Source organism: Corythoichthys intestinalis, chromosome 21, assembly GCF_030265065.1.
Source record: "Corythoichthys intestinalis isolate RoL2023-P3 chromosome 21, ASM3026506v1, whole genome shotgun sequence".
Lineage (NCBI taxonomy): Eukaryota > Metazoa > Chordata > Actinopteri > Syngnathiformes > Syngnathidae > Corythoichthys > Corythoichthys intestinalis.
In genome coordinates this window covers 22,462,240-22,481,031 of record NC_080415.1, presented here as the reverse complement: position 1 = coordinate 22,481,031, position 18,792 = coordinate 22,462,240, and the positions used below count along the sequence as shown (strand labels likewise).

At 38.9% G+C, this 18,792-nt stretch overlaps 2 protein-coding genes across 3 annotated transcripts in view; one reads left to right on the top strand and one right to left on the bottom strand.

Annotated features, from left to right (window-relative positions):
- ift140 (intraflagellar transport 140 homolog (Chlamydomonas)) overlaps positions 1-18,792 on the top strand; it is a 47,052-nt gene that overhangs the window by 16,253 nt on the left and 12,007 nt on the right. The gene's annotated exons all lie outside the window — the stretch shown is intronic.
- tmem204 (transmembrane protein 204) lies at positions 5,261-17,019 on the bottom strand. The gene is made up of 3 exons (XM_057826134.1): positions 15,769-17,019; positions 14,808-14,963; positions 5,261-6,365 (listed from the first exon to the last, which is right to left on the bottom strand). The coding sequence occupies exons 1-3, from the start codon at positions 16,016-16,018 to the stop codon at positions 6,121-6,123; spliced, it is 651 nt and encodes a 216-aa protein (XP_057682117.1). The 5' UTR covers positions 16,019-17,019; the 3' UTR covers positions 5,261-6,120.

Genomic DNA, 18,792 nt, shown 5'->3' with positions numbered 1-18,792 from the left:
AAGCAATACTAGGGAACTTTTCAACCTTTATAAAATATTTTCATAACATTTGTGATGAAATGTCGACTGGCAACTAGTTGAATGACACCTCTATAATGGCCTGAGGGAGTCTGTATTGCTTTCACCGGCACTAATTACTGTAATTTCCCGAATATAACGCACATTTTTTTCCCCAAAATCAACTTGTAAAATCAAGGGTGCACATTATACACGGGTACATGGATGGAGACAGAAATATATACAGTGCCCTCCATAATTATTTGCACCCCTGGTTAAGATGTGTTTTTTAGCTTCTAATAATTTTTAAAAAAATTCAAATAATATGGGACCTTAATGGAAAAAAAGAGAAAAATCCAACCTTCAATACAAGTGCATTTATTCAGTGGGGAAAAAATCCCACATGAAGAAATAATTATTTGACATCAAATAATGTGTGTCACAATTATTAGCACCCCTGGTGTTAATACTTTGTACAACCCCCTTTTGCCAACAAAACTGCACCTAATCTTCTCTTATAATGTTTCACAAGCTTGCTTTTGTGTCTGGTGAACCATTTATGTGTAGATTTGGCCATATGTTTAGGGTCATTGTCTTGCTGAAAGACCCAGTGACGACACATCTTCAGCTTTCGGGCAGAGGGCAACAGATTTTGATTTAAAATGTCCTGGTATTTCAAAGCATTCATGATGGCATGCACCCTAACAAGGTTCCCAGGGCCTTTGGAAGCGAAACAGCCCCACAGCATCACTGACCCACCCCCATACTTCACAGTGAGTATGAGGTGCTTTTCGGCATGTGCATCTTTCGTGGCACGCCAGACCCACTTAGAGTGTTTGGTTCCAAAAAGCTCAATCTTGGTCTCATCTGACCAAAGCACACGGTCCCAGTTGAAGCCCCAATACCGCTTGGCGAACTCCAGACGTTTGCGTTTATGATTGTGAGTGAGGAAAAGTTTTCTCCGTGCATGCCTCCCAAACAGCTTGTTGGCGTGTAGACAGCACCTCATACTCACTGTGAAGTATGGGGGTGGGTCAGTGATGCTGTGGGACTGTTTGGCTTCCAAAGGCCCTGGGAACCTTGTTAGGGTGCATGGCATCATTAATGCTTTGAAATACCAGGACATTTTAAATCAAAATCTGTTGCCCTCTGCCCGAAAGCTGAAGATGGGTCGTCACTGGGTCTTTCAGCAAGACAATGACCCTAAACATATGGCCAAATCTACAATACTTGTTAATACTTGTTTCGGTAATACCACACTGATTGGTTGAATGATTTCGTCTGTGTTAAATTCTGGTTTTTTCACTCTTCATAAAGCACAGAATTTAGTTTCTTGAACTCATTTGAGTCAACGTTTATTACAACTCGGCAACTCGGACCATAACAAACGTAACACAACACAGAGTTCCTATGTCCGTCAACTTTATCTGTCCCTCGGGAAACTCAAACCCAAATAACAATAGTTCCTCTTGTTACAGTCCACAGCGATGCGCTTTTTCCGTTTACCGCCTTCAGTCCCCTCTTTTATTTTACCGTATCAATGCATGGAAGAAACATTTATTCATCATGATGAAACGAGCAAGTTATACAGCAGCTTTTAAAAGAAAAGTCACATCTGTTTTGTTTTCTCCTAGATTCTAGTAAGTTGGAGAAGTTGTCAAATCATATTATTATCGTAAATATTGTCAGTTTATGGTAATGTTTTAAACTACCAATGTGCTATGCTTGTGCTGTGTTTCACCAGTCAGTAAAATTACATTTCTGTATCTGTACACGAGCTCTGTTTTCTTGTATTCTTCTATTTATTGGTGCTAAAATAAGGGTGCGCGTTATAAACGGGTACAATAATTTCCCCTAGATTTTACTAGATTTTAGGGTGCGCATCTACACGGGTGCGCCTTATATTCGGGAAATTATGGTAACTTTGAGGAGGGTGGCAGGAACCCTGCCACACAAAATATGGCTGACTGTAAAGCAGTCAGCCATATTTCCCCCTTTTCCCCATTCATATGATATTGTTTAGCCACAACTGGATTCATTTCCTCACCACTATTCTTCCTTTACGATTTTCCTTAAGGCAAAACACTGCCGCTTTTGTCCACCTGTGACGCTCAAATCAACCAAAACTGAAAGTTGCTTCGTGTTGCTTTAAATGAGCGAGCAGATTTATGTAAAAAAAAAAAAAAAAAAATGGATACAAATAGAAAAGATACCGTAACAAAAAGTTTGGGTCTTTGCATATATATGTCGGAAAACACTCGGGTGACTTGAAGTTCCGCTCTTAGACCCCCAATTTAGCCAAATTTCAAAATGGTCCTACATGAATGTGTGATACATCATGGCAAAGCTTAAAAGCTCAATTTTCTGGGGGAGGGAAAATTTTTGAATAGCAGGGCAAAACCCTAACTCGAGGTGAGAACATGACAGAGCATAATTAAAGACACCATGATTTTAAAGGGATATTATCGTGCATTTACCTTATCTTGATCCAAAAACTTCATGTACCATGTATCACCGAGTGTCAAGACACAGTGGTGAATGGCCACAGCCGGACTTTTTGGGGATTTTATGGGTGAAACACGGTAATATAACAAGGGTCGCGGAGCAGAAATCACAGACATCAAAGAGTGGTCGAGATTTTCTTTTTCAAATGTTTATCCTTTTAAACTTTTTTTTTTTTTTCAATTTTTCTTCGTTTGGATCGAATATTTATCATCTAAAATATCGGGGAAAATGCGACAGTAACAAAAAAAAAAAAATACAATTAAGCGATTGTTATGAGGAAGGTATCCGTCACCTATTTACAGACACTATTTTTTCATTGTGACGTCATTTGTTTAAAAATTTAAAATATGCGAATAGGCAATTTTATAAGGTCGTTTTTTTAAACTTAATACTAGACATCAATTAATCATTCTAAGCTAAAAATAATAGACATTTCAAATAATAAATATTATTACTTACCTTCTTTTTATGGCTTGGTGAAACAAAAGCGTTTGCGTGGCATCTGTAAACCGGGGTCTCCAGGGTAAAACGGACAAATTAAAAATAGTTTGGGGGCTTCATGCTCCGTGAAACTGCTGTGGCAGCATATAGACATATTGTTCTATCAAACACAACAGTTCTTTTGGCTTAAAATACAACAGAATATTTTAAAGAGGGGTGCAAGAGCAGAAACTGCTTTTTCAGCCTTGTTAGAGTTTTCTGCCATATACCCTAATTTTCGGACTATAAGCCGCTACTTTTTTCCCTCATTTTGAATCCTGCGGCTTATTGTCCAGTGGGGCTTATTTGATGATTTATTTGGGTTAATAGGTAACACTTTGTTTGACAGCGGCATCATAAGACTGTCATAAGAACGTCATAATTATAATATAATATATAATAATAATTATAATTATGACACTATCATGGGCATTACTGAATTTTTATGACAGACGTCAAAATGTGTCATGTTGCATATTATGTCACTAACTCCATTTATGTCCAACTCAGATCTTTTATGTCCATTCAAAAGTGAGGTAATTTGCTGGATGACACTAACTGACATCTATTATAAGCATTCAATAATGCCTATGACAGTGTCATGTAATAATTATGACAGTATTATGACACCATTATCCAAAAAAAGTTACCAAATACCATTACTAGCAATTAATAAAACAACTGGAAGAGTAACTGAAGAAATCATTAGCACAGAACATGAATTTTGATTGTTTTTACATCTGTAGCGCCGCAATGCATGCTAGGAGGAATGTTGGATGACAACAGTGTTGACAGCGGTGGCAGGAGAGGGAGAGGTTGACTGTCTCCCCCAAGGGAGCAGTGGTGGCCAAATAAAGATTTTTTTTTTAAAACAATAAGGCTTTGCACCAAATTGGTTCAAAGCTTAATGGTGGTTCATTTGGTTTCATGACAGTCTTATGATGCCATTGTCAAATTAAGTGTGACCAGTTAATATCTTTTGGTGTAAATATCCCATAATACATTGAAGACAACTGCGGCTTATTGTCCAGTGCGGCTTATCTATGAACAAATGCCGTTTTCATATCAAATTTGGTGGCTGGCGGCTTATAGTCAGGTGCGCCTTATAGTCCAGAAATTACGGTATATATTTATATGTATACAGTATATAAAATGTTTACTTATATGTATATAAGAGATGTCCCCTATCACGTGAAAGGGAACATTGGGCCATTTTACAAAGGATCGGAGTCGGTTGAAAAGGATCGGGTTTTTAATTTAAAAACAAAAAAAGTTATTTGAATTTTTAAGGGGTAAAAGTAACAAAATAATCCAGAAATATAGTGGCATTGCCAAAAGAAAAAGAAAAAGTTTTATACTCTGCAACACTCCTGGAAAAAGCAGAAGATGAAGTACTATAAACAGTAAAGTACTGTAACATGTTTGGAACTTTTGTTAAAAAAAAAAAAAAAAAAAAAATCTGTGTCGGCAGATTCTCAAAATCGGCTAACTCTGACTCGGGTGCCAAAATATGCGATCGGGACATCCCTAATATATACACTATAATTTGCTAGTCTTTGTATAATTCACCCAATTAATTTTTGTAAAGGTTCGTTTTCTCAAATACAAGAGTAAAGATGTGAACTTTGCTATTTTTTGTCTTTAGGCCAATTAAATGTTGGAAACCAAAATTGCCTCAATAATTGTTTTTCCACTGTTTTGAACTTAAACCCTTCAGACCTACATTGTTTCTGCTGGGCAAAAAAAAAAAAAGATCTGCGCTGATTTTTACTCTACTCAAACACCAGAACAAAATGAAATCTTTTGGTCGGGGATACTATTTCATGCTTTTATTGGTTATTTTTAATGAGAAATGAGCACTTTACGTTATCCTTTTTTAAGTTTGTCATGATTTGATATCGATGGGTAAAGTTTCATCCAATCATGTCCCATAAGTGGTAATAGCAACTAAATTCAGTGTATTTGTTGGTTTAGGGATGTGAACGCGTCATGTCCTTCTGCAGCCTGCTAAGGTCTAAAGGTGTTAAATTATCTGCATTTTCACAGATTACAGTATACTACTTGATTTATTCACTTGCTAAAATCCTTTCAATTAAAAAACAAACAAACTAGCTTTTGGAGAAAAATATTGTTATGCCATTAAAATATGATTAATAGATTATTTTTTTCGAGTCCATCCCTAATTTTAACCCAGATTTTAAATAATGAGCATAGATGTCAAAGGCAAAGATACAATGTGAAAAAGCTATATAGAATGATTAAACAACAAGACAACCACAACAATTGACTTTCAAATTTATTGAATTAATTAGATATATTATTTTTATCTACCCGCTATGTTCGAAACTGTGGAAGATTCACAGAGGCTTGTTTTTTTATGTATGATATAATAATCCCCAATATTGCTACTCCTTAACTCATTAGTCAGTGAGTGATCATGATTCAGTGCCATTGACGGCGTTGGGCTATTGTCATCAATGGCAGCCAATGAGTTAATGATAGCATTACGTTTTAATACAGCTCACTAATATTAAATTAGTATTCGGATGTACCACAAACAAGCAGATTTCTAAATGGATTACATGGATTGCAAAAAGTATGTATTTTAGCTGTTCCCTGCTTTTATGTAGAAGTGCATGCAGTCCTAAAGCATAGAGTAACCATCCTCCTGTTGCTTTAATCTTACTTGTATAATGCAAGTTTTTATAAAATATTGCATTGACCCATAAAGAAACATTGCTTAGTATGTTTTAACCTAGGAAAGAAATATCAATATTACATTTAGATATATTTCAAAATGATGGGGTAAAAAACGAGGTATTCCGTTATTATGATTTACTTTGTATACCCATTCTTTCACAACTCCAATAGCAAAAATGCAAGAAAAGTTTGGAATAAGTGCACATATAACAATCAAGGTCCAGCTTGATCTTCTGCTTGGCTTGACAGAGTGTCCTGGTCCAAAGTTAGTTCAGTATTTTACCACCAGACATCTCAAAAGGGAATATTTGCCTGGTGACGTGACTTCCATGTGTACTGGATTATGAGATTGAACACATGCAGGTGGATATAAGGTCCAACTGTTGTTGAACTATCGAAAACCGGGTGGACAAATTAGCAGTGTTGTGAGCGTCCCGCTCAACATGGTGAATCCACATAATCATTGTCCAGACGTGGGTGGAAAGGGGACGTCAGCGAACGACTGATGATGATGACTCGTGGGGTCAGACAATCGTCACGGCGGTGTAAAATGTTCCAGATGAGCATGGCCGCCGCCGTGGTAGCCAGCAGGCATGCAGCGATGTCTATGTAACAGGAGTAGGCTAGACGTGTGTTAGGCCCGATTCTGTAGAAGGTCACGAGTCCAATCACCAGCACAAAACCTGCACAGGAGGAAAGAGACTAAAGTATCTCAAATGAATAAACCCCATGATAACATTTAAACAATTACAAACATTCCACTGGCTAAATATTTTGGTGATTGGTGTACATGGTTACTCATTGATGGCTATTTTTTCCGTGGCATTGTTTTAATTTCCCGAAATCCTCCACCCTTATAATTACTAATTCCCAACTGTGCTAGGCTGTAACGAGTTTGTTGGACTTTTAAGATTTTTATTTGTATTTTTTTTAAGTTAAATTTGTGTTTCTCGTCCTATGAAGGCAAATCCCGTGCTGATTTTTAAAAACATTTTTTTGCAGGAAATACATTTCCTTAGCATGCCAAGCATGTCCTCCACCCTTATAATTACTAATTCCCAATTGTGCTAACCTGTAACGAGTTTGTTAGACTTTCAAGATTTTTTTTTTTAAAGTTACATTTGTGTTTCTCCACCTATGAAGGCAAATGGCGTGCTGATTTTATTTATTTATTTATTTTTTGCAAGAAATATATTTCCTAAACATGTCAGTTTTACTTTTGTACTTTTTGTACAGTACAAAAACAGGGCATGAAAAACAGGTAAGTAAACTAGATCATCTTACTCAAAACCAGTCATTAAAAAAATACAATTTTAATGGAAAACCAAGTGAAGTACAGTGGTACCTCTACTTACAAAATTAATTGGTTCTTGAAGTAGTTTCGTAACGTGAAAATTCTGTAAGTAGAGACGCATTTTCCATGTAAATGCTCTAATCCGTTCCAAGCCCCCCAAAATTCAGACATAAATCTTTTGTAGTGCATAAAGATACATCAAAACAAGTAACAAATACATGTTACAATTAGATTATTGCACAAGATACACAAAATCAGATATGTGCATAGTGTAAAAAAAAAAAAACAAGGATAGAGTGAAAAATAAAAGTTAATATACTCATGTAATGCTGTTAGAACACGAGGGGTGAATGAAGACGATGCTCTACATACATTAGAGGTCCATCTTATAAAGGCTGAGTTATGCTTCTGCGTTGCGGTGACGGCGTAGCGACGATGCAGACCCTACGGCGTCAATGAGCATTCAAAGTTCTACGGCAAGGGAACGCGTTGCTCTGTAATCAACCGCCAAAGCCACTAGAGAGGTGTGGCTTTGTGTTTGTACGGTTTTGGGGAACTCTTGTCGACTTCCTGTAGTTTTCTTCCGGTTAGACAAAAAAGCCAATGGCCATGGAACGCTTGGATGTGGATCTTCAGCTCATCAACATTGAGCAACAAATGTGATCATACAAATGTTGAGGCATAGGCAACGCAGAAGACTGTCGCGGAGGTGGTCTGTCCGACGACTAAACCAGTGTAGGTTTAGAACCGGCGAATTTACAACACTGGTTTGCCCCACTGCGTCTCGATGCGGAAATGCTCTTTCGCTGCTTTCGCATGTCAACGGACCGGTTTGCTGACCTACTGCGGCGTATACAGCCCTTGCTATTGCACCAGACAACGCACAGCAAATGCACCGTTACATTCAGAAAGCGATTACTTCAATTACAAATTTGTTTGAAATAACCAAATGGCTTTCTTTCCTTCAGCTCACGGAACTGTGCCATGGCAAAATGAAATGGCGTGCCTCGGCACTCTAAATCAGTGATGATGTATCAAGTGTGTAAACTGTCTGTTGTTGAAAATTAAACATCAAAACAACTCTTTTGACACCAAACATGTGCTTTATTCTTCATGTACTTGAAGTTTCAATGTAAATACGTCACAGACTCACAGAAAACATATGTAAAAAATAAATAATAAAGTACACCAGCCAAAACTACGACATAAAGTTATAAACAGCTTGCAGTTTTTCGGGTGGCCATTCACTTCCAAACACACACATACTTGTCTCCAGCAATGTATTTTCAGCAATCTCCTTCCATGAATTGCTTGCCATTTGGCAATCTTTATAATGCCTTGACGAAACATTGTACTGGTGGTCGTATTTGTGGGCCTCCTCTTCGATGATCCTTTTGTCGGCTTGGTCCATTTTTGAGTGTAGCCCAAGAATGTTTGTAAATGGCGGTGATTTCACGCTGGACCGGAAACAACTGTCTGAGCGGACCAATCACAGTCCATTTGCGTCACCTCACCACACGTGACGGTTTGTAAATCGGGCCTGTCTTGACGGCGTAGGTCTGCCGCAGAAGCATAACTCAGCCTTTAGCCAGTTGGATGCCAGGAATGCTAGACAATAGCCAATGGCAGAGCAGCTATAAGTGCGTTACGTTCAGTAAACTGGGAGCTGCGAGTACCAGCCATTCTGTATTTTTGCCTTTCATATCCTGAAATTTCTTTCGTAACCACAGGCAATATTTTCCTGTTGAGGCGTGTCGTAATCTGAAAATTCTGTATGTAGAGACGTTCGTAAGTAGAGGTACCACTGTACTTTGATGCAAAAACTGACAAGTTACAAGAAATATCTTTGACAGCAAAGAACAAGCAAAGTTTTCTTAGATTTGTGTGAGTTAACTTAAACCAGTCTGAGAACAAGCATATACACATTAATAATATGAAAAATTGGGGGGGAAACTGTTATAAACGGAACCCTTGTTGGCTCTAATAAGCCACAATTGTTCTCTTTTACGAAAATATGTTATTAGAAACACATAAAGTATTGCCATTGATTGTTTTGTGAACCATCGACAGTGCTGTCATTCTCATATTTGTTCCTCTCGGGTTCAAATTGAAAGGGTTGAACAGATGACATGTTTATGTCACAAGAGTCATACTCTGGAAGCCTGGCAGCGTAACTCTGTGACCTCACCGCCCTCCGACGTCAACAACAATAGCGAACGAGTAGTTAAACTAATTTGACACATTGTATAATAACGAAAACATCAAGAAGGGTTTCAATATCAAATTATTTAAACTCATAATAATGTTTATCTTTTAAGAACTACTAGTCTTTCAGTCTGGGGATCCCTTTAAAGCTTACCCGGCGCTTAAAGCCTTTGCAAATAGGTAAGATCTAAAAATATCCTGGAATAATACACTGAAAAATGCTTCGAGGTGTTTGTTTTCCTGATACGTTTGATTCTTCGTAGAATTCATGATCTAAGAAACTTTTGTTTAGGCTCGTTGTTCTTCAGTTTCATGCTGATCCTTTGAACTGCATCAGCATTCCTCCATAACAAATACCTTTCCTGTACTTTTACTATTTAAAAACGATGGACCCATTCAGTCATTTTATCAGCACTGCACACTTCACAATTTCAATGTCCCAGTTACAAAAAGTTTCCAAAAATAATCACTGGAAATGTAGATACTGGATATGAATGAGTCCATTTCCTGCATCAAAGCATGGAGTTCATTTATAGTTCCCCCACTTTACCTCTGCACTGAGATGGTTGTCATTGTTTGAAGTGAGGATGTGAATAATAGTGCCTGCATATCAGTGCATGTCAACTCCACACTGTTTGCTTAGTGGCTCGATGTTTAACCTGCCTGGCTCCTCTTCCAAGAAAATTAATAATCTCCTGTTCAGGTTGCAACCTGGGCGGGCTGTGTGAACTTCTTTTTGGCACACACTTATCTTGTCAACTTCCTTCCCCTTCTTACTCTTTCCATCCTTCCTTCCCAACCACTCCACACCCTGCTTCATGGCGCGTGCATTTACTGGAAGTTTGATGTTATCGGTCGCAGAGAATCTTGAAATCTTCTCTGCAATCTTTTGTTTGTTTTACAACAAAATCCTACAAAAATGTTCATCTAAAAGTGTGTGAAAATATAGTAGTATAGTTTCATCCACACTGAAAAAAATAAAAATAAAATCCAGTTTTAGCTTCTGAGTTCAGAGGTAACTTAATGTTGTGTGACGTAGCCTGGCTCCTAGTCTACATTCTTGCTCATCCCAAAGGTCCTACCACATTGTTTTCCCACAGAGCTGGAAGCATAAAATTTTCAGCCACGCTAAGATTACTTTGCATTCTTTGCTTCACTTACAATGTCAGCCTCAGGCTGCTTTGCTGACCATATATGATCAGACAGTGACCTTGGAAGATATTTTTTTTCAGGAAGCCATTCTAAATTTAGATAGGAAATAGGTGTGTGCTAGTTCAACTCTATTGTCATCTTTCATGAAGATGGTCTCATTGACCATCCTTGACAGTCGTCATAAAACCACATGCTAGATAGCGAATGTTGGATGTGTTTTATCCAGATTGAATTGAGATGCAAATTTACAATTGCTAGTAGCTGGTACTGTCAACTCCCTAATCATGGTCCTCCAGTTATAACTATCATCGGGAAAAATGTTCGGTAGGCAGTGACTACAAGTTGAGCTGCAAATTCGCGGCATCTGGGCGCGAGCCGTTAGGGGGCACCTTCACATGGAATCTCTAGTGGAAATTACTCCCACTTCCGTTATTATTATTATTTTTTTTTTGCTTACACCTTTAAATTGTTCGTTGGGAAAGTCAATGGATTGTTGCCACCAAATTTGATTATCGATTTTTGCCAGCAGCTATGAGCAGTCATGTTCGGGTCCATGTTTGTGTGTAAAGTGAGGCTTCGCGCGCGCCACTGTTTAGTGCAAGAGAGAGAGAGTTCACTGCTACAGTCAGGTGTAGTTGCTGAATCAATATATTTACGCTAGAGTTAGAATGTCTTGAGTCGTGTGTGTTGTTGGATCCACTGTGCCTCCATCAGAGGTGAGTAAATGAAGCCAAATGTATTGTTTGTTAACTGTTGATGAGACATCACTACTTAGCACGGAGCGCTAAGCTAGTTAGCGATTATGCTAATCAGTATCTTCAGTGTCCGTTTGTGTTGTGTTTTGGAGAAGCAATAATAGTACTTGAGTTATTGTTCGATAGTAAAGTTGTCTCCTTTCTTTTTTAAAGAAACCACACACATAATCCCAATCATATAACAGCTAAAAGTCACAAACTCCCATTCAAACTGTAACTGTAATCCTGAAATTGCTTTTGGATTGTATTTATGAACAACTGTTTGATAAAGAAAACATTCATTACAGTCAGCTTCCTCCATATTCGATTTTGTTGTTTTGTGTGTTTAAAGAAAATTAGTGAGTCATTGACACAATTTATATCAGTGCTTTGCCCACAGGAAAAAAAAAGTCCATCAGCAGCATTTTTTTTTTTCATTTAAATGAACAGGACTTTTGTCTGATTTGTGTACTTTGTATTGGGAAATTCCTTTATTTTGTTTTATACTTACAATCTTTATTAAAAGCTTTAAAAAATGTTTATGTAATTGAAACATTACCGATGTAGACTACAGTTAAGTCAGGAAGCTGTAATAAAATATTAGTTTTGAAGAAAACTGTCATCCATTTTGTCTTCATTGCTACTTACAACATGCCTATGACAACGTCAACGTTAAGGTAATTGAAAAATAGTGACATTTATCCGATTAATCGATTAATCATTTAATTAGTCGTCCGATTAATCAATTATAAATATAATCGTTAGTTGCAGCCCTATCACTAACATACTAAAAAAATAGAGCAAAGATGCCACCCAAAGGAAAAGTGTGTGTGTGTCTGCTGGGTTAGTGCCAGTTGGGACGTGGGGGGGTTCATTTCGCATGCCCTAGCAATACTGGGTAGTTGTCTCCCTGTCAGTTGGGGAGTTTGTTAAGAGAGACAAACAGTTCCCACTTACTGTATATACCTTAAAAAAACTCCTGCAACACACAGTCAAAAAGAAACCTTCATATCTCCAGGCAGTGCACACATAAACACATGCAACACAGACACACAGTCCCTGTCGAAAGTATCTTTCCCGTGCATTCCCCCTCTCGGCTTTTTCCTTCTTCATCTCGGGGGTTTGCATAACAGGTAGTCACAGACATTTCCTCGTCCTGAGCAGGGATATCCTGGCGCCCAGCAGTCGCTCCCTGGCTCGCTGTAGCTCTGGCTCATGGGTTCTGGGCGAAGACTAAATATAGATCCAGAGCAGACCTTAGACTGATACAGAGCCAAGTGACTGAGTACACTATACAGTGCGGGGACAAAAGACTTAGGACTTTAAATGACCATTACCATTTACCAGTCAATAGTGTGTCAGGAATGTTTTTTGTTGTTGTTTTTTTTTTATTTTTTACGACAGTTATAAGCTTCTGACTTTATGGGAAATTTGGGGGAGGCCATTCCCATGCCTGTGCTAAGGTCCAAGGTTACAAGGTTCATAACGTCACACTTAAGGAGTTTAGTCTGGAAGAACTGGAAGTTCTTATTCAAAGGGGGGAATACGTCACATGTTCCATTTTTAGTTCCTGTGGGTGTCCCAAGACTTCCATCCATTTTCTGACACTCAACGTTCAAGGTTGGGTTGGGTATGGGGACTATCCCAACTGGCTTTGTGGCTATGTTTGGGGTCGCCTATGACGTCAGTTCTATTCATTACCACTGCCAGTAGGTGAAACCTACAAAAGGCAGAGGTTACAATATGTATTCAGTTCCGTATGTCTGTTTGTCTGTTTTCTTTGTTTGTGTTCAAGAAAGCTCAAGAAGGAGTAAAGGGATTATTAAAAAACTTGCTATATATGATTGTAATATGTACTGGAAGAAGTGATTTTTTTGTTTTATTTTGGGGCCATAAAGTCAAATTTTGTGATAACCTGTAATAGATTAACATATTTAACTCAGGATAGATTATATGATGAGAATAGAAAGGGTCAAAGGTGAGAGAGGTCAGAGCTATGGTGATGCTTTGAATTTGGCTGCTTAGGTGGGGGTCTGCTTTCTCAGAGTACTCCTCTCGTTCGATATTAAGGTAAAGCCCTTTTAAAATTAAGATCACATTCAGTTAATAAGAAATAAAGTCTGGCTATACTGTAAATTTCTGACTATAAGGCGCAACTGACTATAGGCTGCCACCTACGAAATTTGACACAAAAATGGCATTTACTCATAGATAAGCCGCACTGGACTATAAACTGCAGCTGTCCTCATTGTTTTATGGGATATTTACATTAGAGATAGACTGATATATCGGGCCGATATTTGGAAATTTTACAGAAATCGGTATTGGCCTTTTTTTAATGGGGAAAAAAAAAAAAATTATGATTTTGTGCTTCATGCTTGTACAGCCTCACTCTCCCTCCTGCTGCTTTTCTTGGTCAGCTGTGCACTTTGAGTTTTTTTTTTTGGTTAAAGTTAACGATGATTGACAGGCATTGAAGCTTTGACCTTGCCAGAGAAGCTTGGCGGCGCTCCCTTCAAAGATATAAAATGTGTCAATCATTGTTTAGCTTGTTAAACACTGGATTGCTGTGGCAACATTGTGTGTGTGTCTGTGTGTGTGTGCGAGGCTGCTTTCAGCGGATTTGGCTGGACTCAATGAAGCATTTAATAAAGATAAGCATTTTTCTACGTTATTCTTGTTTAAAAATAATTCTCATTATGACGGCAGCATGGTGGGACAGTAAAATGTTTAAAAGTTTTTTTTTTTTGGAACAACACTTTTAACCTTTTATTCAACTTTATAAGAGATGTTTCTGAGTCTAGAAAATTCAGGAACTTCTGGAGCTATTTTTTTTTTTATTCGCGTGATTCAATAAACATATTTTAGGCATTTCAATAAAGTTCAGTGTTTGCATTATTCAATTTTTTAAAAACCAATTTTTACACTTTTACTGCGAATTAATATCGGCTCCAAAAATCAATTATCAGCCTCTCTAACTACTAATAATCGGTATAGGGCCTGAAAATCTCATATCGGTCAATCTCTATTTACACCAAAAGATATTAACTGGTAACACAGCGGCGTCATAAGACCATCATAATTATGACATGACACTGTCACGATCATTAATGAATGCTTATGACCGATGTGATTTAGCGTAATCTGGCAAATTATCTCACTTTTGTACGGATGTAAAAGATCCGAGTCGGACATAAATGGAGTTAGTGACAAAATTTGCCGGATGACACCGAATGACATCTGTCATAAGCATTCATCAATGCCCATGACAGTGTCATGTTATAATTATGACGGTTTTATGACAGTCTTATGACGCCGCTGTCAAATAAAGTGTTACCTATTAACCCAAATAAATCGCCAAATAAACCACACTGGACTATAAGCCAAATGATTCAAAAAGAGGGGAAAAAGTAGTGGTTTATAGTCCGAAAATTATGGTAATTGATTAAAAAAGAATATCATTATTATCAGATATTTATTTATTAACCAGAATGAAAATGAAGAAAATAAAATGGTTTGTGACCACAAAAATCAATGCATAATATTTACTGCTTATCTCACCACTTATTATTTTATTATTGGCTCTTTATTTCTTTTGAGCAGATTTCTGGCCAAATTCCCAATGTATTACATATCCATTGTTATTGAACCTACGGTATATTATCCCTCAAGGTTTTCATGACTAGATGATATTATGCAGCTTTCTAACGCTAGTAAATTGATGAGGCATTGGTACTTACTGGCTAGCTGAAAGAGAGCAGCGATTGCCTCCTCCCACCATTGAGATTCTCGCGTGATGAAGGGCAACTCCATAAACCCGAGCAGGAAGATTAGTTGCCCGGCTGTCAGGGCGACGGTCGCCATCAAGTTGCACGCTCGCATCATGTCGAATTGCACTGGAGGGACCAGAGGGAGCATTATGTTATACATTTAAACATCCATTGACTTGACTTGAGCAAAAGAATACTGCTTTTTTCTTGTACTGAAATATTGTCCAACATGGCTCTGCAATACAAAAAGTTGGGAAATGAGGTGTTTTTGCAACTTGCACTGGAATTCTGACTTGACAGAAATGAAAAGACTGCATTAATGAGATGACTTGAAGAAAAAAAAGAAAGACTTTAAGACAAGACTTGGAACTTAATTTTAAATTGCGCATATGTGACTTGATGTCTGCTGCACTGCATTGTAACAGTTGTAACTGTTTTATCACGCTGTGCTGCTGCCCATTGTACTTAGTTGGCAGTGGACATGCAGTTTCCCAAACTTATTCCTGAATGAACTTTTGTGAATGGTGCTTAATTGGGCGAAATACATGAATGGCGCCCTCTGTGAGGAAGCTCCAAAGATCCAAATGAAGTCAATTGGGCCTGTGGTGGATAAGTCCAGTGGGAATTGAATTGTTTGAGTAGTTTTTTAAAAATATGTTCTGAGGTTTCGATATCCATCAATCCATTTTCCACACAGCTTCTCCTCTTATGATCGTATGTCAGATAGAGCCCATTTGATTTTGGGCAAGTGACAGGACGCTCAGGAGTTCTCAATACACAATAACGAACAATATACATAAAAAATCGCACTGACACTAATGGACGATTTTACTCTTCAATCAACCTAACATGCACTGTGTTTCCAGGTTTGAATATTAAAATAAAATGGCGCAACAAAATAGCAGTTTGGCATATTTTGTGTAATACTTACATTTTACAGAGCTGCGGGATTCTTTATAGCCAGCATACTCAGAGCCCCATCCCAAAGCTTCACATTGCCTCAATGCCACCTGAACCCTCTCCCCTCCAGTGGGACACATCTTCCACAATCCTACGCTCCTCTTCCGCCCATCTTCCAGGGCTTGCAGGACCCAGCTCGGGGTGAATGCCGCCACATTGTTAAGTACCAGAGAAAGCAGGGCGACCGCCACCGCTGCAGCCACGAGCCTCTGCACGGCCATGTGACACCCGGTGCCTGCCACCCTTCCTCCCCCGCTCCCTGAGCCCCGTGGCTCCTCCGAGCTACCACTACCTGCTCCTCCGCGAGAATCGCTTGCAAACTACACAAATGGAGAATAGGCGAGGGCGTCGTCTGAGTATTTAGCTAAAGAACATCTCCGTTCATCCTCATCCGCTAGTCGATAACTCCTTAGCCTTCCTCTTCTGACAGTGCTGTAGGTATGTTTGGATCAATCCAGTAGACACCGAGGTCCATTCCACTGGCTCCAGATGGCTGCAGCTTGACTTTTAGATGTTCTTCCTCAGATCCTTTGCAAATAATCTTGATTTGTGTGTGCGGAGTCCTCAAAAATAGAGTTGCTGCACTGCTGCTGAGAGTCTCTCCGTTGCTTCCAAACAGAATAAACTCACCTCCCTCTACTTCCTTCTAACGAAGCCCCTCTCGGAGTCCCTCACAGCAAATTCTTTTAGGTCAGAGTTGATTTGTCGCAGTACATCAGTGTGCATTAGCAGCGAGTCAAAACCGGTCAGCTCCCTCCTTTGCGGTCACTTTAAATGTGCACGCATGCCAAGGTTTTGGTGTGACTCAAATGTCCAAAAAGACTCCCCTCTTGGACGTCACTGTTGTGTATTCTTTTGTCTGCAGCCTGGGAGGAGAAGGGGGGAGTTCACTTGAAGTCCTCTCTTGTGTGCAACAAACACGTTGGCCACCATGGTCGGCCAGCAACAGGATGTGTTTCCTGAGAGGAAAAGAGGCTGGGAAGAGGGGCCAAATGTAGACCTGTTCCTTCTCTTGTCTTTCCTTTTCTGGCTCTGTAGATGTTGCCGCTCCTCTACATTTTCTAGCTTTTCTCTTATTGCTATTAGGCATCCATACCAAACCTGACTATTTATAACATAGTCTGTTGAAAACTTGAATTTTCTCTCTCACCTTACTGTATACTTTTCATTTACTTGTACTCCTTTACCCCCTTATACGACATGGGCCCCTAAAGATTTGGACTATTTCCTGTTGCCCGACTTTAATAAACAGCACACATCTGTATCTGCTAAAGCCATGAGGAGGGTGCAGAGGGAGCCAAATAAGGAACAGATGGCTAAGGAATCTTGAATATTAACTTAAAGCAGTCCCAAAGTAACTTCAGACTGTAGATTTAAATCAAAAAGTTTGAAAAACAAGGGACGATACTAATGTACAATAGTTATTCTGCACACATTCTGTATTTATTCTCTACTTATGCCTATTATTGGTTTGTGTAATTATTTAGTAGCTACACGAGAAAGGGGGTGGGGTCAATGCAGTTCTTCAACATTGCAAACAACATACACAATTTCAGAAGCACTCCTGTGTAAGGTGACACAGGATTTTCTCGCGTCATTTCTTGCACGCATGTAGAGATATCCCGGGAATGATGCGGGTTAGACACTTTCTCAGACTTGTCCCGTGTTGCCCACTGGCGTTCTATGTGCGGGGCGGGCTGCTGGCACGATTTTATAACCAGGACATTAAGTCATTTTTGATCGGCATCGGCTGTCACAATGTTGGTCAAATCGTGTTTTGTTACAGAGCCGGTTGTGGGAGCATTCCCGACGTCGTAACAGCAGCCAGTGGCGTACCGCACACATGCTATTTTAGCCCATGACGCATCGTAAAGCGGAAGTAAAGCCGATGTGGGACATTATAGACACGTCCTCGCATAGAAACAACGTAATTTGTGGTACTTTTCTCCGGTAATCTTTCAAAAACGAACATGCCGATCACACATTGCTTTTTTGGAACTTGTAGAAACGACTCTAGACATTACAAAATATGAAGGATGTTTTCTTCATACGTTTCCGGAAACCAAAAACTCGGGAGGAAAAAATTTGAAGACCGAATCAACTTGCGCAGACTTTTAACACCAGCTCGGTGAATCCATTCACATTTCATATGCAGTAAACATTTTGTTGGGTTGGCATGGTCTTTCAGAGGACAAAGACGTAAGCCATTTTTATATTTTTAACTTATTTTTTAGTGTAACGTTGTGCCGTACTGCTTCTGTCTGACATTGAATGACCTGAAAAGAATTACAATGGTATCTGACTGCCACTGTTACCGTTTATATATATATATATATGTATATATATATATATATGTATGTATATATATATATATATGTATATATATATATAAACAACTTTAGTAAGGGGGAAGTGTAAATAAATTATAGAATTAAGATTTGTTATCAATGAAAATAGTTGTTGGCTGTCACTGAGTAGCATTTGCGATCGCTACACAAAGCTAACTAAATTATCCCCAAGAACGGTCAGAGACGTAGGACAACCAGAGGATATATAAGAAAGACAGGGCTGATGGTAAAGGATAGCTTGTTGAAACAGGAGAATGTCATTGTCAGTCGCGTAGATAAATAAGCTAAGCCTATGCTTAGGTCGGCTCGTTTTTTCTTCTTTTTCAGCCTTCGACACTCAAGCCATCTCTTTAACTGAACATTTTTATGTTCTTCCACATCTTTGCCAGTGAATTTGGCACCGGGGACATAATTTTCGGAGCGAATTGGTAGGTTTAGCACTGTAAACATCTCCTTCGTACACGATTTCCATTCATTTCCTATTAGGGACAAACGGTGGCGTGTCCCTCCTTAGCAACAGTAGCTAATGTCATAAATATTAATGAGCGGAAGTGACGTGTTGCTTGCGGTACGCCATTTAAGCTCATCCAGCCTAGGCGATCCAAGAGAAGGGTGCCGAGATATTAACTTGCTGGGCGCCATTCGAC

Excerpts from the sequence above, each read along its gene's own strand:
- tmem204 (XM_057826134.1), bottom strand. The coding sequence starts at position 16,018 with ATGGCCGTGCAGAGGCTCGTGGCTGCAGCGGTGGCGGTCGCCCTGCTT. Across the intron at positions 14,964-15,768 it reads ATCCCGCAGCTCTGTAAAAT|TGCAATTCGACATGATGCGA; the intron begins GTAAGTATTACA and ends TGGTCCCTCCAG. Across the intron at positions 6,366-14,807 it reads TGCTCTCTTTCAGCTAGCCA|GTTTTGTGCTGGTGATTGGA; the intron begins GTAAGTACCAAT and ends CCTCCTGTGCAG.